Source organism: Aythya fuligula, chromosome 5 (assembly GCF_009819795.1).
Source record: "Aythya fuligula isolate bAytFul2 chromosome 5, bAytFul2.pri, whole genome shotgun sequence".
NCBI classification, from domain to species: Eukaryota; Metazoa; Chordata; class Aves; order Anseriformes; family Anatidae; genus Aythya; species Aythya fuligula.
Genome location: NC_045563.1, coordinates 44024994 through 44046407, shown reverse-complemented (window position 1 = coordinate 44046407; position 21414 = coordinate 44024994). Strand labels below are relative to the sequence as shown.

The 21414-nt window shown below is 34.6% G+C and overlaps 1 protein-coding gene across 8 annotated transcripts in view; it reads left to right on the top strand.

Annotated features, from left to right (window-relative positions):
• Positions 1-21414, top strand: part of HEATR5A (HEAT repeat containing 5A) — a 62693-nt gene that overhangs the window by 7871 nt on the left and 33408 nt on the right. For 7 of the 8 annotated variants that reach the window (XM_032189304.1, XM_032189303.1, XM_032189301.1 and 4 more), the window contains exons 2-14: positions 1080-1145; positions 2352-2605; positions 3617-3828; positions 7424-7532; positions 8076-8225; positions 8508-8679; positions 10545-10705; positions 13222-13477; positions 14583-14738; positions 15594-15844; positions 18681-18792; positions 19705-19857; positions 21129-21228. In XM_032189304.1, the coding sequence (XP_032045195.1) occupies positions 2480-2605; positions 3617-3828; positions 7424-7532; positions 8076-8225; positions 8508-8679; positions 10545-10705; positions 13222-13477; positions 14583-14738; positions 15594-15844; positions 18681-18792; positions 19705-19857; positions 21129-21228 (1958 nt within the window). In that variant the 5' untranslated portion in view covers positions 1080-1145; positions 2352-2479. Of the gene's footprint in view, positions 1-1079; positions 1146-2351; positions 2606-3616; positions 3829-7423; positions 7533-8075; positions 8226-8507; positions 8680-10544; positions 10706-13221; positions 13478-14582; positions 14739-15593; positions 15845-18680; positions 18793-19704; positions 19858-21128; positions 21229-21414 lie in introns of those variants that run through there. The other variant, XM_032189305.1, reaches the window with a different exon arrangement.

The window sequence follows — 21414 nt, the reverse complement described above, 5'->3', positions numbered from 1 at the left end:
GAGCATTTCTAGCTATGTTAGCAGGCATTCATTACAAGGATCGGCAACTACACTACAACGTTTTTCCATAATTTAGATTATGCAAATCCTAACAAAAAAAATAAAATAAAATTCAGAGTAAGTTCAGCAGAACAATACAAACTTCTATCTTTGACTGCTATTAACAGAATACTTCCTGTAAGTTGACAGCATGAGTTGTGAGCGGGAGAGTTGACAGAATATAGGCTTGTCCCAGGTGAAAGGTGCCTTAAGAGGTCTTTCTGTAACAAGACCCTAGTCCTTTCGTCTGCTGCCTGCCCTCCTGATGTTACAGCCTGGTGTGGTCTGGCCTTGCCACACTGGATGGGTGGTTAGGACAGCTCTGAGCAGTGCTGCAAACCTGCAGCTACTTTCCTTTGTGGGCTTGTTTAGCTGTTAACTTCGCTGTGCAATATCTAACGAGGGTAAACTGTTGTACGGAGAAAGAAGTAAACACTGATAATGTTAGCGATCATTGAATTTGTGCTTTAGCCATACAGCACCAGCTGTTCCCTAACTACCACTGAAGATGGAAATAATGAATGGGAAATCTTTGGCCTTTATAAATACTAGAAATAAAGACTTATAGGAATGAAGTTTAAGTCACATGTGAATTTCCAAGTAATTTGAAATTGTTTTCAATTTTCAAGACTGATTGATAAGTAATTACTTTTAAAATAGCATGCAACCTCTGTTTTGTGTCCTGCCAGACTAAATTCAAGTTAGATAAGGTTTAAAAAGAAATGTTATCTTTGAGCATGACACCACAAATGTTTTCTACTATGAACTTACTTTTTTGTGTGTTTTCAAATTAGTTAGCAAAACAGAAATAGGTGGTTTCAGTAGTGAACTTAATCAAATTCTATGGTGATATAGTAGGTCTGCCAACTTCAGATGTAAAATATGATGAGTTAATATTTTTGGAGCTCCATTTCGGCGTCTTTTGGTGAGCCATTAAATAAAAATTGTCAGTATGCAAGTCTTGGAATTGTTGTTTCCTGTAGAACAGACGCTTATATCTCATGTGCTTTTCAAAGCTGATCTTTTGTTTCCTTTTCTAGGAAGGAGTTCTTGACATCCTTTAACGGAGAACCTTTTTTTTACAATGAGAAGGAATTATCTGCTAGGTAAGTCAAGGGCCAGTGTCTGACAACGATCCATGATCTTTTCAGCTGGGGGAAGAAAGCTGAATTGTAGTTTTCATTTCTGCACGCATGTTGAAACAGTTATTGGTGTAGTAGTTTGATTTAGAGGTGTGCTAGGTAGTGGATGAGGAAAGAGGATGCTGTGTGACCTGCACTTGTGATTCCTGTGCTGAGCAGTCGGGAAACTCTGCTCAAATGTTCAGTGAATACATAATCCTACAGATTATGTACATTTATCTGTACTTGTTTTATAGCATGTTGCCTGATATTTCAGGCAAATTAAAAATCGAAGTTCATTGCAGGAAAATAGATGTGCTAGTTTCCTTTGTGAGCGAATTTTGTATACAAATGTGTAGAAGGTAGTAAAGATAACCTTCTGCAGTGTCTGTGATGTAAACCTGGGTACTGAATTATTTAGCGCTGCTTTGTATTGCCCACTGACTGTTTGATAGATCATTTTACACTATAATATTGTTAATGCATAGGGAAAAATGTGTGTTCAGCAGTCTCAGTGACCTCTGGAAAGGATAATTTGTTTGGGATTTTACAATATGGTTAACATTTTAACAGAATCTCCTTGGCTATTTTTGTTTACAAAGCCTACAGAATACTGTATTTTGTCGTTTGAGGCTACGTGGCATTTAGATGGGGGAGAGGAGAAAGGTATCATTAAAGTATTTTTCATCTTGATTTGCTTCTAGCTGTTACTACCCGCAATGCAGGAATTACTAAAATAGTCTGAGATAAGTAAAAAATCTAGCAACTTCAATGGGATTTGTTCTTGAAATATCAATTTTTCACTTTCTTAAAAAGAAAAGGGGGGGAGTACTACAGTGTTTTTTTTTTCTTTATACCTTGCTTGGCATTGCGAATAGATAAAGTCTTTGAATATGATGCTAACATTGGTATTTGTGGACATAATTAACATGTTCTTAGGTGTGGGTTGCTCCCACTGTTGCACTTATTTGAGATAATAAAATTCTTTGTGTTTGGGGCCAGCTGATCATTATTTTCAAGTATATGCTTGAGCATATGCTAGAAAACCTCACTTAATCCAAAGCACAGTGAATTAAAAATAGTAGTTCAGTAAGAACCCCTCTGATGTGTTATTTGAAATATTAATTTTTCCTTTCAAAAATAGTTTTTGATTATATAATTGCTGATATCTAAAAACATTTTCCTGTTTAGGTGTTCAAACTTCTGACATCAGCTATTAATGGAGAAGAAAACCTGAGTGATTAAGCCAGTTCTGGTAGTTTATTGTTGTGTTTTTATTCTGTGATTTTTGAGGAGAGATTTGAGGAAAATTTCAAGGAATGGAGTTAGCTCACAGCTTACTACTCAATGAAGAAGAGTATAACCAGCTTGGTGAATATCAAAAATCGGAGTTCATTTTTGAATGGTTACGGTTTTTGGAAAAACTTTTACCAGTGACTAGCAGAGTAAGTATAATGACACTTGAGAAGAAGAGCGTGTTATAGAGCTATTTTTCTCTGCTTGTTCCTTATTTTCTTTCAAAAAACAAACAGAAGTATTCCATTTCCTTTGCTTGATATCTTTTACTTACACATAATGAAAGTACATTCAGTGATAGCAGCAGCTTCCTCAAGCCTTCAAGTGAGAGATTTGTGCAACAAAACAAATTTGGGAAATAAGTGTTCTTTTTAAAATAAAAACCAACCATACAAAAAACTTGGGTTATTAATGCAAGGTTTTGCAACACTGTGATGAGTAAGAACAGTCATACTTCCATGTACAGTGGCACAATTATTTGATATCTCTCTAGCAAGCAGGAATTTAACATCTTTCCCTTTGTTTTTCTTTTCCTAATCAAATCATATGAGGTCAAGCCAGCTCTTCAATTGTTTGTTTCATTGTGTTGTGTATATTAAGTAGGGTATGTGAGTAGGTAAGAGTAAAACAATATAGATAATGTTATTTAAGAGCTAGATATTTTAACACAAATAATTTAAATAGAATACATTGTCAGCCTCCATCTATTTTTAAGGGGAATTTGGAAAAAAAAAGTTGAGCTAAGACTAAAGTACTTGATTATTTTAAGAAATAATGCTCAACTTCTTGAAACTCTGGTAAAGTTCTTTATTACTTTAATTACCTTGAATTACCTTGTGTTGTTTTCCTTTAAAAGAAAACATAAAAGAAGCAAAAAATGGCAATTTTATTTTAGCAAAATTTAGCAATGATTCCAATTGCCATAGGGAAAATGCCCTTGAAATGCTACTAGAAAATTGTGTTCCGACAAATATTCTTATTTTTGAGATAGCTTTTCTAAGAAAAGCTATGTAGAAAGGTGCAAAGAAATGTTAATTTTTAACCAAGAATGTCATAGTATTAGAATAGTAATAATCGAAAAGTAAAGAGAATTTGCATTAATTAATCTCTTAACCTTTACATTTAACTTAAAGTTAACTGGTTGCTGATTTTATTTCCAGGCTGATATTAGGGAAAACCAGAAGAAGCTGGTTGAACAATTGACTTCTTTATTAAACAATGCACCAGGACCTCCTACTAGGCGACTAGTTGCCAAAAATTTAGCTGTACTTTATAGCACTGGAGACACTTTCTCTGTTTACCAAACAATTGAAAAATGCAATGAACTCATTCGGAGTAAAGATGATTCACCAAGTTATCTGCCTACAAAACTGTAAGTATTTTTCTTTTAACCCCAAACAATAACAACGGAGACAGATGTACATGATGAGAGAGGAGTGTTAGGGGAGTGTGTGCTCCCTCATTTCTTCCAGTTGGTCGCTACAGGCATTTTACTGTATGACACACAGAATTTGGGAGGCTCCCTGATTAAAAATCATTATTGTGGGTGTACCCAGGTAAATTTTTTTTCCTCTAGAAGTCTCTGAACTTAAGGCTGAGTACTACAAAGAGGAACTGACTTCATCTGAAACGTGAAAGCAAATTAAAATTACTAAGCATTGTAATAATTGGTCATTTAATATACACTGTCTTCAGGACAAAGTTGTGAATGGTTAAGTATTTGTGTAGCGTTTTATTTATCCCTGTATGTGTCTTCACTGGAAAGTTCTGGTTAAGTGCAACTGCGTGTTATGAATAAACTCAGGTCAGTACTTTATAACATAAATCACCTGTGAGTTCATAAACTCATAAGAGTTTAATGAAAAATGGATTTTTCATCCTTATTTAAAAGTTTATTTTCATGATTTGCATAAATACAGTGTAAAAATCAATCACATCAAAACTCATTCAAATCACATTACTTTTGAAGCATTGAACAAAATGGTAATTTGGTGGCTGATAGGACTCAGCATAGACTGAATATGTTAGAGCAAAATTTGACCTACCGAGATGTTCAGTATTTACTGCATCCACTGGAAGGAAACACCTTGAGTGATTTGAAAGCTAAGCTGAATTAATTGATTTAGGAATGTAGACATGCTAAATCTGTATACATGTGCTGTTATTTAAAACTATAAATGACCACAGCATGCTTTAAGGTAATAAGGTAAAGTAAGGATGGTTTATGGTTTTGTTGAGTGAGGAGACAGACAGCTTGCAATACATGTTGCTATATGGAGGAAACCATGCTTTACAGCAAGTCAGATAAACGCTGCTTTTTACAAAAGAGATGAAGAAAGCTTTTAATACATAGCTTATTTTAACATTAATAAAAGAAAAGAATTTACCTGACATGATAAATCTGAGTTCACTGCCACAGGATAGATAACGAAAGAAAAGATGTGGTAGTATTAAATGTTGTATATGTGCAGCAGGAACGAAAAGGATAGAAGACAGTTGGTGATCTCCATCCAGACAATTGAAAATCAGGCCAGAGAGAATAGCAGCAATGGATAACAGAGTGTGAGTGGGCAGGTGTTCTAAAAACAAGAAGAAGGCTGAGAAGAGCAATAAAGCAGATGAATACAACTCCAGGTACAAAATACAGTTATTGAGCAAATTTCTTAATCAAAGTTAAACTGGATGTAGTTAGCTATTTACAAACATTTCAGGTGTTTCTAAATGTATAAAGTTAAGCCAACAGAACAGAGGCAACATGAACTGCTCTTGCAGGATGTGAAAGCAAACCTTAAGGTACAGAAATATTATGATTAGCCTTCATGTGTGAAATACTATGTATCTTTGATTGTAGTCAAGTAAATTTAAGTTAAAGGTGGCAGCAAGGCAGAAATGACAAAGACAGAAACAAGGGAGAACCAGAGACAGAACGTAGAAAAGTAGCTAGGAGAGAAAGAGAGAAGAGGCAGTGTTCAGAATCCTGATGGACATGATTGGTGAGGAGAGTGAATGTGGAGAAAACAGCACTGGTAAAACATGACTTACTTTAAAATGGGCATGAAAAAGATTTCTTATAGTAGTAGCAGTGAGACAAAAAGCTACAGAAAAATAATTGAAACTGCAGAACTCTATTGAATAAAAGCTTTCATCTTGTGCTGTAAGTAAAGGGACTACTTGGAGTTCAGTGAGGGAAGACTTTTATTTTTTATTTTATTTTATTTTATTTTATTTTATTTTATTATTTTTTAATCTTGATTAAAGTTGTGTCTTTGCTTGCCATCTGTCCTTGTCATTTAGCATACATTCCCATGTTGTCTGGTAGCAGTCTTTGTTAGTGTATGTTGATTCACCTGGAGATTCCTTTAAGTAGATTTTCTAGTGATTTTCTTTTCCTCTCATAATTTATCATTTTTCTTCTTTAATATGGGTGGAAGATAGAAATATTTTAGGCAGGCATGTTTAAAAGAATGTGGTGCTCATGTAAAGCAGAGTGTGATGTCAGTTCTGCATCAGGTCAGACAAATAGGTCATTTAATGTGACTACAGCTTACTATTTTACTTTAAATTACAAAGTTTTAAAAATATCCACTAGGGTTTCTTTGAATTGTCAGTATTTTAAAAGCATTTGGTTGGTTAGAAAACTTTCATAGTTGCTAGAAACATTTGTGGAAAAAAAAAAAATCAGACAACTAGAGTTACGATTCTACGAGGCAGTCAGAAGAGCTTTCTAAATTCCATGCTTCCAGCTTTCATAGCAAGTTAAATATTGATGTACAGAAATAGGTTGATTCTCATCTTTAGGTGACTAGATGATACTTGTCAACAAACATTGCCAAGTTGTTGCCAAACATTACTATTTAACGCAGATGGATCCTACCATCAGTAAATGGTGGTACTACCAACCACATGAGAGTGTTTCCAGGTCATTCCATGATGTAGTCAGGTAGTCCTGGGGATATTTCTTTTTATCTGTGTTTATTAAATATTCTATTTTTCTTACTGTGTTTTGTTGTTTTAAGGAGTTACAGTTAATATTCAATTCATTTTCCTAATTAAGAATGTGTTCAGTATGGGATTTTAAAACTGCTTATGTAACACTCGAATTCAATTGGGGCATCAGGAGAATACAGTTTTCCTGAAGGTGATCCTCTGCACTGTCACTGCATATTTAGGAAGTCTGACCAAAGAGCAGAAAGCTGAGTAAAGATACCATTTATTTTTTCCTTGTATTCATCGTAAAATTGTTTAGTTATAAATACATCAATACAAAACCAAACTGTGTGCCTTAATCATTTAAAGGAAAGCATTCTTTAATTAAGCAACTCTTTCTATTTCCTTTTTTTCCTCAAAATTTAGCACTTTTTGCTTCTGCTAAAGGAAACTCCAATAAGCACACAGAGCACGCAGACTCCAGTTGTCAAGTATTTCACCTGGAAACTAAGCTCAGCACCCGTATATAGTGAAAAGAACATGGGCTTAGACTTCTGTTTCCTCATTATGTGTTGTTATACACATATGCCAGAATTTTAAGTATTAGACCGTTTGCAGTCTACTCCTGACCATCATGTTGTAAATAAACCAATCCATGTCTACTTCTGTCAGTATCTGTTGTAGCGCAGTGACATAGACTGCAGGATGCAGGGCATTCTTTGTTAGAAATTCACTTGTAAGGCTTAAAGGCGTATATGAAAAATGTATGTCAATTGTAAAATTTATTGGAGGTTTGTATTACCATAATTTGTTATTCAAGTTATCTTCTTAGCCCCTGTATGTTCAGTTCTCCTGGAGTGTGAATGTGCGCCCCACTCAGACCACTTCTTTTTTTTTTCCTTTTGATAATCTGCTTACACTTTTGGAACATTGTATTTAGTTATTTTGTTATTTGCCCATTGATTACGTTAGTCTTCTTAATCCCGTTCATCTGTTGTTGCATCCATTTTCACGCGTTTTTGGATTTGCTTTTGTTTTAGTGCTGCGGTGGTATGCTTGGGCTATTTATACAAAAAATTGGGAAGAATTTTGGGAAACAGTTTTACTGACACCGTTGGGAATGTGCTTAAAGCAATGAAGAATGCAGAGGTATTGGAATGGCATGTTTAAAAATGAATGGAAAAATAATGGGATGTTTGCTGTTGGTAGATGGACCAATGAGTATGAGAAATTGCATGATACCAATGTATGAAATGGAAAGAAATGTGGAAAGTTATAGTATAAAAATGAAAGTCTAAATTCTGAAGAGTTACTAACGGATTATGACCATAAAATGATAGTGTGTAGTTATTCTCATTCTGCTTTCATGAAAGAACTTGATAATCTAGAAAATTTAGTGGCCTTTACTAATGAGAATGTTTTTGCTCCAGCTTGTACTTCATATTTCAAGTATTAAACTGCCTGTATTTTTCCACAGAATGTAGAACTTTTATGTTCACTTGGTTATAGTGCTATAGAACAAGTTTGCTCTTTAACTCATCTCAGCCTGAACAGATCTCTAACAGTAAGAAATAAATAAATAAATACAAAGGACTCAGACCATTGTTTACCTATATCAGTGATGACCATTTTTTAATTTCCAAGAAGCACAGGATTACAGAAATCTAACATTTCTTCTTTTTAATTTTTCAGTCTCAAGGTCGTTATGAAATAATGCTTAGTTTACAAAATATATTGAAGGGTTTAGGAGCTGCTGCCATCCCCTGTCATAGAGATATTTACAAAGCTGCCCGATCATGTTTGACAGATCGATCTATGGCAGTCCGCTGTGCTGCTGCAAAGGTAAAGTGTGCTAATAACTCCCTATTTAGTATGCTCCCTAAATAAAATTATGTTTTAGTGGATGACAAACAGAGCAGTAAATGCTTCGTTTGTATGTCTATATTTCTTTGACATTGTCTTGGCAGAAAAAAAAAATCAAGTATTTGTTAATGTGAAGTACCGTGCTTATTTTAGGGAGAACTCTTGTCTTGCAAGCTAAAATCTGTACTGAGTGCTTTTCCACATCAAAATGTTGACATTAAGCATTTTTATTTCCTTTTTTTTTTTTTTTTTTTTGTCTAGTGTCTTCTTGAACTTCAGAATGAAGCAGTATTTATGTGGAGTACAGATCTGGATAGTGTTGTGACCTTGTGTTTTAAATCCTTTGAAGGTTCCAATTATGATGTACGGTTAGCAGTTTCAAAACTTTTAGGCACAATTTTGGCTAGAGCTTTAACATCTAAGCAGACACCAGGTGAAGTATGTACTTTGTTTGCTGATTCCTCATCTGTAAACAAAATAAAATAAATAAAAAATTGATCAGAAACTCTGAAGTTCTGAAACCTAAAGTGAAATCACAATGTAAACTTCATCTGGCTCTTCATATTTGTACTTCGGTCTTTTTTTTTTTTTTTGTAATGTTTCTTCTCATGTAGTGTTATGCTTTTATAGTTTTTTTACTTTTTATATATATATGTACACACACTCAATAGCAGTTCATGAAGTGGTCAACAAGGAAAAATATTTGGTAAAACTAGTTTCCTCTGTTACAAGATTATTATTGTATGTGGAGAATTCAGTAACCTCAGGAATTTAAAGGAAAGATTAATTTTAGCACTGTAAAAGCCACTAAGATGTGAGGGAGTATCTGCCTGTCAAACAAAGGAGTTGAGGATATCTTTTCAAGCTGTTTTTCCAAAATCGTCAATGCTATATCTGGATTGTATAGTACTACAAACATGATCTGAAGCAGAAATGACCATGCAGTTCTGTTAATAGAGCTTGTAACAGTTTTGGCTGACAGACTGAAACATCCTGGCACAAAGTGAAAAGATCTCAAATATTTGTCATTCAAACTGGAAGTTTTTAGTCCAGTCTTAGGAGCCCAAAACTAAATACAGAACTGTAATCTAAGTGAAACATAACGTGATGCAGAGTTCATGTGAGTGTGATTCTGCTTTTAAAGGCATCAATACAGTAAGCACCAAATGACAAAATTTTGTCATTAAGTCCTATTTGGGGCTTAAAGGCTGTGTACAACCATTAGAGACTCTAAAGTCTTGATTTCTAAAGGTGTTTTTCTAAAAATCTTTTGGGAGAGAATTATGATGTTACAGAGAACAATTATCTCTTGTATTTTACCATTAGAAATAGAAAAAAATCTCTGACCTCTATATAGACTTTTTTTCTTTACTCTCTGTAAGCGATGTAGTTACATAACAGTAATGTAGCACTTCAGTAATACAAGAAGCTCGCCCAACTGTTTAATTGGTTATTTTTAGTATGGAAGCACTAGGTTAAAACAAGTTAGAGCTAAGTGAGGCTGAAGCTGGGTTGGAGCTCAAGTGAGCTGGGAGAGAAGAGGAGGGAGCAAGACATGAGGAAGTGCTTAGTTATGAAATTTCTGGTTTTGTATCTGATAACCTATTGGTGCTGGTTTTTGTTGTTGTTTTTGAGATATTAGCTTAAGTCCTCTCATTCTTTTTCTCATCCAAATACTTGAAAAACAATGAAAAATGTAGTGAAAAATTTAGGTCACTTAGTTTGTATACTGTGAGGTAATTGTGTGAAGTTGGCATGCGCAAGTCTCAGGATAGGTTTTATATAAACTTTCAGGAAATAACATAATAGGAAATAAATACTTTTCTAGAACATTGTAAAAGTACTTCATTAATCTCATTATTTTGGAGAGTTTGTTTTATACTAAGGTGAGAAGGTTTTTGTTTCTAAAAGAACCAGTTGCTATATCCATATCTGGCTAAGCACAGCAGAAAGGTAATCTGCCCTGTCTGAGGTCTGGAATTGAGTCATCTTCAGTAGTAAGGTATCCAAAAGTTCGAGCTTTCATGGAGCTTAGGGTGGTAGGCATTGGCTGTGCAGACAGGGGAGGCTTAGATCTAATGGTAGATACTGAGGGAGGTACATCTGTGTGTGTGTGTGTGTATATATAAATATATAATTATTATATATGCATGTATTGTGTTTCAATAATATTTGACTTTGGTTGTGGAAACTGGTGCTTTTATTTTTTCCTAAAATGATTGGAGCTGAAGTTTTCCTTCTGAAATATATGTAAACTTTACAGAACTGTTCCTCTAAACATTTACATCTCTCTTTTAGCATCCACCAAGCATAACTTCCGCAGGATCTCTTTGGAAGAAGTGATGGAGCTTTTAGGAACTGGATTTCTGCGTGGAAGTAGTGGCTTCCTACGAGCCAGTGGTGATATGTTGAAAGGGACCAGCTCAGTCAGCAGAGATGTTAGAGTTGGAGTCACTCAGGTTTGTATTACATTATTTATAATGTGATGAGATTGCCAAATGTTCCTCTAACAACTGTTTTACTTTCATATATTTCTTATGTCATCTGGTTTGTTTCTGTGACAAAATGTATATAATTTACAATTAGGATTTACATCTTCAGTTAGGTCTGAAAGAAAAAGAAATCTGGTGTTGCTTATTGTTTATCTAATGGTTTGAAAATTTCAAAATGAAGTATGTAACACTAATTAAATCTTAAAGAGATAAAAATTTCAATTAAGTGATATAAATAAGTATTTTAAATATTTATTTATTTTTTTTTAGATTTAAACTGTTAAACCTTATGCCTAAAAATTAGAGGAGGAAGTTAAGAGAATTCCAAGTTATTTCAACTTGGAATGATTTCCTTCTCTATGCAAACATTCTTAGTCCCCTTCTGAAAGAATGTGTTTGCTTTGAATAATAAGTGCTTGAAAAGTAGGGGAAGCAGAATGTAGTGACAAAAAGCAAGTATCTGCTGATTGGTTTGTTGTGTTCCGGGGATAGAATCTTATTAACTGAGAAAGGCTGAAGTTTTTACCAGTGCGTGCTGGTAAAAACAATGTAATTTTTTTTTTTTTCAGATAAAATGTGCTTGGCCTCTTGCAGTAAATATATGCTTAATGTGTGTTTAAACAGCATATATGTGTGAAAACCTAGATATTCAAATGTTAAACCTGTGAATCAAGACTAAAGGTCATGCTGAACATAAACGTATCGAACAGTAGTGATTGTTTTAATGCTACAGTCCCCACAGGCATATGATATGTGTGCCCTTTGCCAGTAAGGGGATTTTTAATTGCCTTTTTACTTCTGCAGTGCAAAAATCATTTGTAAATTAGCTTGAATTAGTGATATAAGTTGCCAGACTTAGCATTGAGGCAGCTAGAAGGTGCTTGCAAATTGTCTTCTACGTGCAGCTCATGCTGGGTGGGAACATTAACTTCTGGCAGAATGACAGAAATGCTGGGGAAAAAAATAATATATTGTCAGCTATTTGCCTAGAAAATGCATGCCAGACTCCTAGGGTATTCTACGTACACAGTGGTTTATTAGTTTTCCAGGAATAGGTGTTTGATTTCAGTGTTTTGACTACTTGCAGTGGTGGGTTTTTTTGAAAAAGATTATCTTCTTTTTTCATGCACTTCTGTTAGTACAATAGTATTGGTGCTACACTGTAACTTTACCATCACAGTTTGATCAGCGTGATGTTTCTATCAGAAAAATTTGAAATTGTGTGTATACCAATGCCTGTAAGTAGAAAATGCTTGCATTTATAAAATGTATTAATTGTTATGTGAATTACAGCTTGTTATAAATTAAAAAAAAATAAGAAAAATACTGAAGATGACTTTTTACATATGTAAGAAGACTTTGTATTGTTCAAATATGCAGGCAGGTTCAAGATGTAGTTCAAGATGTAGCCATGGCAGAATGACTCTTCACAAGTCTATTGTGTTAAATTCTTCAGTTTTCAAATCTGTAAAACAGGGGTAATGTACTGGTGCATTATTAAGCCTAAGTAGTATTTGTCAAGAGCTATTAGATGCTAGATGCGAACAGGATCATCTAGTACAGTTTCTCCATCTATAGTGCTTCACTTTATTTTACATGAATCATGTAGTTGTTAGTGTTAGGCATGAGACAAAGTATGTATGAGGTAAACACAGAAGTTTGTTGATGGGGTAGTATTTGTGAACTGTGTTATAAGGACTTCTGTATGTTCATTTGCATGTTCTCATTTTATGTTACTCGCTTTTCTTGGTGGTAGCACATTAATTCATTAAAAAATTCCAACACATGCCCATGGCAGAGAATTGTAAAGGAGTGTATTATGTGGCAAAAGAAATGGTCTTGTGGTGATTAGATTTGTGAAGTGACTCTGCATTCTTTCCCTTTGTTGTGACATCCATACTCTTTTTATGGTACCTTCATTGCAAGGCAAACAATTAAAATTCATTGAGATGAAGAGCAGTACTTGGGGGCTGCGAATAGTCCCTAATTCCAAGTCTATAATAACAAAATTCTCTCAGGGTTATGGGTTATAGTATTGTAACATAGTAGTTCTTAAAATGCATTCATACATTAAATTTGTGTTCCATGTGCAGAATGTTAAATAGCTGGAAGCTGTTGTTCAGTGAGACCAAACACAATGTTTTACATAACAAGTGCCTGTGCAGAGTAAACTGCCATTTCTCACACCCTGGAATTAAATAAAATGGGCAAGCACTGTGAATTAACTTACAGTCAAACTAAGCTGCAATATTGCTAGCACAGTTTTGAGAGTAATTTAAATTATATAAACAGATAAAAAATGTGCAGCTACATGCAGGTGAGAACGTGCATGATTTATGGACATGTATAAGTCATCTCAGTTCAGTGACGTTATACTTCTGGCAATGTGCAGAGATAAAAATGATGATGTATGTGGGATAGCTGACAGAAGTTTTCCAGATGACAATGCTCTGAAATATGGCTTCTTTTCAAATCTTTTCCAGGCATATGTGGTATTTGCCTCTGCATTAGGAGGACAATGGCTTGAAAGGAACTTCTCTGCCTTCCTTTCCCATATTTTAGATCTTGTTTCTCAGTCTCACCCTAAGGCTATTCAGAGTCAGATGGATGCTATCGGCTGTCGCCGCTGCGTTTCGTTTATCCTTCGAGCTACAGTAGGAGGCCTTCTTGGGGAAAAAGCTCAAATTGCAGCTGCCAAGGAGATTTGTCAGGCCATCTGGAAACTGAAGAAAGTTGTGGGTATGGGTCTAACAAGATTATCCATTTGGGCTTCTGTTTTTTGTTTTTTTTTGTTTGTTTGTTTGTTTAATTTAAATGATTGTCCAATTTCCTAATCCAGACGGCAGAAACAAACTATATAGTGCTGGCTTATTACCATACTAATGTAGAGGGCTTTTGATGGGGTACTTTTTTATTGGTTCGTGTGTGTTTGTGCATGCGTGTAAACGAAAGCGTAAACATTAAAAAAAAAATACTTTTTCCCTGGCAAAATCACTTGACTCAATTACAAACGTAATAATATAATAAAAAACATATTGTAAAATAAGTGAAACTGGCAGTTACAATATATCTAGCAAGATTCTGCTTTCCTGTTCAGTAAAGGTGGCACTACTGATGGTTTGTTATGACAAAATAAGCATTTATCCTGGAGAAAACAGATTTTTTGCACGTTAAGGTCTTGTACAAGGCTTCCAAACTGCTGATCTCCCACCATCATCCACCTTGGGGTGGGGAGAGAAAAAGAATGCTATACAGTTGCATATTGTATCCTAGATAAATATCTAAATGTTAAGTGTCTAAACTGACATCATTTATATCTCAGATGAACATATAAAAATAATAAACACCAGAAAACAATTTTTTAAATTTAATTTTTCTCTATTTTTCCCTTTATTATTCTCTCTCTCTCCCCTCCGTTGTACATCTTTACATGTTCACTCGTGCTCTTTCTGTCTTTTCTTCCTGTTACTTTTTCATACTATATAGTAAAATCTGTCAGGTTATATCCATTCCTTGTCAAACCATGACCTTTTCAAGTTATCTTCAGGAAGGCTGAGAATAGTGTGCTGTTGCAAATCATGTTCAAATCAGCAATTTTTTTTGTTTCCATTTTGTCTACCCCGCTGCCCTCACAGATGTGTTACACTACCCATTTGAGTAATAGAAATGTATTGGTCTCAGTGAAAGTAAACCTGTATAAAACCAGGTTGGTCAGTGATAAAAATGCTAATGATAGAAGCTCAATTAGTAATACAGACAAATTACCATATCAAATTCCGTTATCCTATCTCTTTGTTTCATTTGTGGTAGCAATTTCATGGGGTTCTTCATGTATTGTTATCAGATGCTGCAATAAGTGACAGTAACTTGGAGACACGAATTACGAACGCAGATGTAACAGCAAGTCAGCATGTACTTGTGTGCGCACTTCAGGAACTTGGAAGTCTCATCCATGGTTTAGGAACTACAGCAGCACCGTTACTACAAGATTCCAGTACAGGTGTATGCCCTGAATTATTCATGTACCAGAGTACAAAATATATTCCCTTGTTCGCTGATCTTCTCTGATTGCTTATGGCTAGACTGTTAATTCTTAACAATCTGTTGGGATCCTTCTTGTGGCATTGGCTATATCAACCTTTCTTCTGGCATGCAGACTCCTTAATGGGACCTCCTTAATTCTGTCCTTTTCTGCTTTCTTCTACTAAGCGAAAAAGAAAGGGCAAGTTGACTTACTGCATGCCATATGAAATCTTCAGGCATTACCTTAAGAGAATTATATCATCTTCTGCCTGTACTAGTACACTAAATAAAATTAAAAAAAAAAAAAAAGAAAAAAGAAAAAAAAAAAGATCAGTATCAAAATAAACTTCATTAAGGGTTGTATTTACACTGCACTATTTAGATCAAGCTGAGTGTCTTCATCTACCTTAATTGTTTTATTTTAGCTGCACTGGGAGTGTTTTTTTGTTTTATTTTGTTTGTTTTATTTTCTGGGTAGGTTCGTGTGGACATCTGTTTTCACTGCTTGGATATCTGATTGCTTGAGAATACTTACAGACATTTTATATTCATGTTGATGAACAATGACATCATATTTTAGGTTTTGGTGTTTTTCTTCATCCTCTTTTCATTTGGGGTAACTTGTCATCAAATTTAAATGCTACAATACTTAAAAGAAAAAAAAAAAAAGTAGTTCATAATAAAAATTGATAGTACTTTTAAAAGAAAAGTACAGAAATTAGATGCTAGCTTGTTCACCAGTTTCCTGTATGTGTTTTTTGCTGGTTAACATCATCTTAGGCACCACCTGCTTGCCAACTTCTTAAACGTGTTTATGCATTGTATTTTTCAGGAGTTCTGGAAGCAGTAATTTCTGTCATCCTTCATCCCAGCATTTCAGTTAGACTAACAGCAGCATGGTGTTTACGCTGTATTGCAGTAGCATTGCCCTCCTATGTGTCCCTACTCTTGGATCGTTGCATTGAACGTCTGAGTGCATTGAAGTCTTCCCCGGAAGCAGTAACTGGCTACAGTTTTGCTGTTGCTGCTTTGTTGGGTGCAGTAAAACACTGTCCTTTAGGAATTCCACATGGAAAAGGGAAGGTATGGTCTGAATACTTTACTTCTAGACAGTTATTTGATGTCTTTTGTCGCAGTATTTGCATGTATTCTTTATCACATGACCATAAAAAACGAGATAATGTTGTGACATCTTCTTTCCTCGAGAAGGGGATTTCAAATAAACAAGTGCTTTTCTCAAATGTGTCAGGATTTAGAATTTTTTGGGAAACATCATTAGTGACTTTATTAACCATTCAGACTCATTTTTTTTTCTAATGGGGAAGTTTTTTATGTACCACTACCTGTTTTGGGATAGAGTTTGTGAGGACTTAAATTTAACATCCTAAAGAAAGGTTTACTTAGCGAAACCATTTTCGAGTAGAGTTAAGTTTTTCAGAATTTCAAACTATACTATTCCCAGCAACATTACAGCTTCTGTAATGCTGGGCCAGTTTGGCTTAAATTAGAAAGCTGACATTTTGTCGCTTTCCCACAAGCTTCACAGCAGTGTTAATGGTGAGAAAATGCTAGACTGGTGAACTGCTGAAATATGTCAAGCTTTGCCAAATGAAGAGATTTTTCTTTTCATAAAAATGATAAATAAAGAAGTATAGATAAAAATCTACTGCACGCTGTGATGTTAGAAATAAATGTCCTGAGAAGAAATCCACTTAACCACAGATTGTGCCAAAGCAGTAGGATATACTGTGCTTTGAAGTTTTCTGGGTATCTTGGTAGAGAAATGCCGGTTGGAAGAAGCTGTTACCATCTCAATGAGCACTTCATCTATAGGGTTATTCCAAGTTGGAAAAAACATAGTGCAAAACGAATAGCAGTACATTCTCTGCAAAATGTAGAAACTTACTTTCTCCCTTACGTCCATTGGCTGTGAAAAGGATTTTTTTCAGAAGAGGCGCGCCTTGTCAAAAGGATTGTGGGTTTTGATGTTATCACATCACTGTAAAATGAAAGGAGTGCTTTAGGATATTAGCAAAAATCACCCTTACCAGTGATTCAGGACCACCTTTTCACTGTTACTGAGCACTAGCAGTTCGACTCCACTCCTCAACAGACATTACTAGGTTCAGTTCTCATTCAATTTACCAAATGCTGATGGAATAATTCATGTTGTTAAGGGGAAAAAAAGTTCTTAGCTTTTAAAAACTGTTTCTGATGATTGTCTCTAAGACCACGGGGAGAGAACAAAATGACTGTTGTTTGGCTAGTTGTATAGAAAAGGGCCATTCAAATACTATACACCTAAACAGAGCTAAAATATCTATTTGACTGAGAAACTTAATTCTTTACAAAGATTTCTTTTAGAGTAATAGAATAGGATGAAATAGGGCCAGGAGGAGGTATGGGAGGGCAAAGAAAAGTGTGGGAGAAACACTGTATTCTGTACTAAGCTGGCAGGGGGGAGAACAGAAGAGTTGACAAAAGCCCTTTTCCATTCTTTCCTAGGAACACTGCCAGTTTCCCAACTAACTCCTCTTCTGAGGAACTGAAAGAGACCAGTGTTAAACAGAGCAGTTCTGAAAAGGAAATATCAAGTGTAGACAGTATTGACCTGGACAGAAGCTGTTTTATATTAATACTTTTTCCTTTGAGAGCGTGGTTAGAGTTGCAGGTGGAACCTATTCAAAGCAAGACAATAAGTAGTGGTTTTATATGTAACATTCCATACTAGTGCGTGTACTTCAAAAAATCTTTTGAAAATAAAACATTTCTGCTAGTACATGGATAGAAAAATTGTCAGAAATGATTCAGTGAAATCCTTTCTAGGATGTTTATCAGATACTTAGAATATACCAAGTAGTTTTTAAATTTTAGAATCAAATACTTTAAACCTTAATCAGAAATCTATCAAAATGAATTTATTCATTTGCAAACAACTGATAGTATTATGGAATTTTGAAAATACTTTACAGTCTATTAATGTTTAATGAAGTTTTCTAAGATCACAAACTTGAAATTTTCTTGAAGCTAACTCTTATGCAAACTTTCATGGTTTTGGAAGTGTGCAAAGAAATTATGTAAGGATGTTGTCTTCACTGAGGCTTGTCATGATATTGTTGATAATGGCACTTATTTGTAATGGTAATTTGCAAGCAATTTGTTGTTGCAATCAATTATAATATGATACGAAAAAAAATACTTTTGAACAGTTAAGAAATCTGTATGTGAAACACAATGTCAAGCCAGCGATTTGGAGAATGCTCTTAAAAGTTTTAGTCATCTGTGGCCATTGTCCAATTTGCACCCTCTATGTTCTTCCCTGTAAATTCTAGGTAGTTTGTGCTTTGGTAGCAAGTGAAGATCGTCACTTCGCATGTAGCACATCAGTAGGCACATGCAATTATTGTGGAGAAGATCAGACAGGATTGAATTATGCCTTAGCATACACTTTGAACTTACTTATTTAATCATACTATTTGTTGATTTCTCAACTGTCAATGAGAATTGTAGGATTTATGCTAAAAAAAGGATAAAAAGATCTTTTACTCCTCTTGAGACTTCTGAGCTGTAATTGATAGGTCTTATACCATTATATAGAAAAAGGATACCATAAATAGAGTATCAGAACTCACAGTAATATGTATGGTAAGGATTAAAGAGAATTATCAGCTCTTGTTTTACTATTGGTAAAAGGAGAAGAAGCTAAGTAACTTAGCTGGTACCCCACAGCAACTATTGAAGCCATACTAGACTAGTACTGAAGTCTGTCATTGCGCATTTATAAGCCTCAGTTTTTTGCCATAGCCTGAGAGAAAGATGACATTGTATTTGGGGACAATGAAATAGCAAATACAGTTAAATAAGCATTTCAATTAGTTACTAAGATGCTGATGCTCTGTTTTTCTCTTTAATTTTGAAGGTAATCATGACTGTAGCAGAAGAGTTGTTGTGTTCTGCTTCTCAGAACAGTCGCATTTCAGTGCAGCGAACACAGGCTGGATGGCTGTTGATAGCTGCCCTCATGACGTTAGGTAAATGGCTTAGTACATTTTACTTAAGCTAAATTAATCTGTTCAGTGTTCTGTCTCTGAGTTTATTTCTTCCAATGTTTAATTTCACTTACCACTGCAAAATAATTCTAAAGTAACAATGTAAATAAGTAGGAAAATTTTCTAAAATAAAAATGCCATTACTTTAAAATTCACTATTAGGTCATTGGAAATCATGTCTAAAAAATATTGACTGGTTGGGACCGCTATTAATTAAATATGGGAAGTAAAATTTCCATGTCAGTCTAACCAAATGTCCTTGTGGTTACGAAAACTTACAGTGATTATTTATTGATTTAAGTATTTATTTCAAGATTTGTCCCAGCACAAAATGAGTAAGAAGAGCATATTTCCCTCTTGTCAGATACTTGAAATACTAATGAACTTTCTGATATGTATTACTGGTCGGATTATTGACTCTAATATTAAACTACTAATGAAGAATGTGTGTTGACAGCTTTGTTCATATATTAAACTTTTTATGTTTTCAGCTATTAATTCAGCCCAGTGGCTCTCAGTTTTCTCTTGTACTACAAGTACATTACTACAGTACATTAAACTATAACAAATGTTTGCTTTTCTGCATGTTGCTATTGCATTGTATCTCTTCTGTGCTGGTGATCTCCAGGGTCTGTGCTTAGTAAGGCAGAGGCTGTAGCTGACTTGGTGGCTTACTAGTAAATGTATCAGTGGCTATGTAGTCATGTATGAAAATGGAATACCAAGGGAACATTTGACCGAAGATATGTGAGTAGGCTAGGAAAGTAGCATAAAGATCTTTTTGCGGCTGTGATTTGGTGAACATACAAAAAGGGAATATGAGACTTTATGGGTCTTCACATAATAAGACTTTATGGGTCTTCACATTGGTATGAAAGCTGTCAATACCTACAGGTCCTGCAGTTGTCCAGCACCATCTGCCACGAATGCTATTACTGTGGAAGTGCGTCTTTCCATCATCCCCCAAAGACCTAGAAACAGAGAAGACACGAGGAGATTCTTTTACATGGCAAGTAACACTGGAAGGCCGTGCTGGTGCTCTCTGTGGTAAGTGGGATGTGCTGCCTTTATAGTTGGGCTGGTAGTTTGGTTTTCCATCTGAAAGAACAAAGATACTTCATATTGATTTTTTTCACTGGGTGGTAGAGATTGTATTCATTCTCCAACATTACAAGCTTGTGGGTGTGTATATATATTTACCTATGTGATTTACCTATGTGAATCTATATACATGTGTTTCATTATTGCAAAATAAAAAATAAATAAATAAATTAAAACAATATGTTATGGAAGAGGATTTTTCCTCTTGTTCTTAAAATTGGTTATTTCCAAGCAGTAGGTGGTATCAGGAAGGATTCTCTTGTTGAAGCTGCTTAACATGCATATCACAGTAGCATCTGAGGACACAAACCAGGATATTTTCTGTTGCTTGTATAGTCTACTGTGTTTAGTAAATAACAGATCTGTTACCTAATATTTGAGTTACTGTAAGCAAAATAGGCTTGGTGAATCAGTCAAACAAATTTGTGAGAGCATTTCATTGTGAAATGTTGGGAATTCCTGTTTTCAAAAGACCACTTCACTGCTCTTCAGATACTTAACGTGTTGCAGTCATGTACTCTGAAGTATTAAAGAGACCTTTGCATAGGAGAGATGTGAGCTGCAGAGATCACCATTCTCTCACTATTAAAATATGTCAGAAAGCGTGGAATTCAACAGTAATTTCATTTTAGAAGTAACCTGAAAAAATAACCTTTAAATATTTGTTTATTTTGGAAGTATGCCTTTTATGCTGTATATTTTCAAGAATATTTTAAGCTTTTATGCAGTATATTGTCTTGAATATTAATTCAAGTTTAATTTTCTGTAAACAGTGAAAAATAATTAAGTTTACATATAAGTTGCTTCTTAAACTCCAGTAATAAAGCTAAACTTAGAGCAAAAACTAACAATATAAGCAGTAGGTAGTCTGATCATCATCCTTTTCCCATTTTTTTTTCTTTCTGTTTTATTATAATTGTCATGGAGTTATCATGAAGTTGAGTTGTATTCAATAACTCAATTCATAGCAGAAAAATGCTTGCATTCATGTATGCAACTATACGTCGAAGTACAAATATTCAAGCTGAGACACCAAAACAATGCATCTGTGAATGTAATTTTTTCACTTATGATTTTATCAGTTTCTTAAATTATTCATCAAAACGCTTTTTTTTCTCATTCTTTCTTCCATTTTTAAATTTTAAGTGAGGTAATTATGTGATTTTTTTTCTATATATCTCACTTTAATTAAGTTGAATTCCAATTCCTTTTTTTAGCTATCAAAAGCTTTGTTTCCCACTGTGCTGGTCTTCTTACGGATGAAGTCGTTCAGAGACTTCTTCCTCCTCTCCCAAGTGCTGTTGATTTATTGACACAGTAAGTGTATCAAACTGTTAAATGAGATTCTGATTCTGAAAAGCTACAGAACAATTCACTTGTAATTGATTTAGTGCACGTTAAGAACTTTCTTTTCAAAAGAACAGAAGGTAGAGTATAGGATTTAGCTGTATAGCTGAAGGCTTTAGCTGGCATAATAACGTCTTAAGTATTGAAGTATTACAT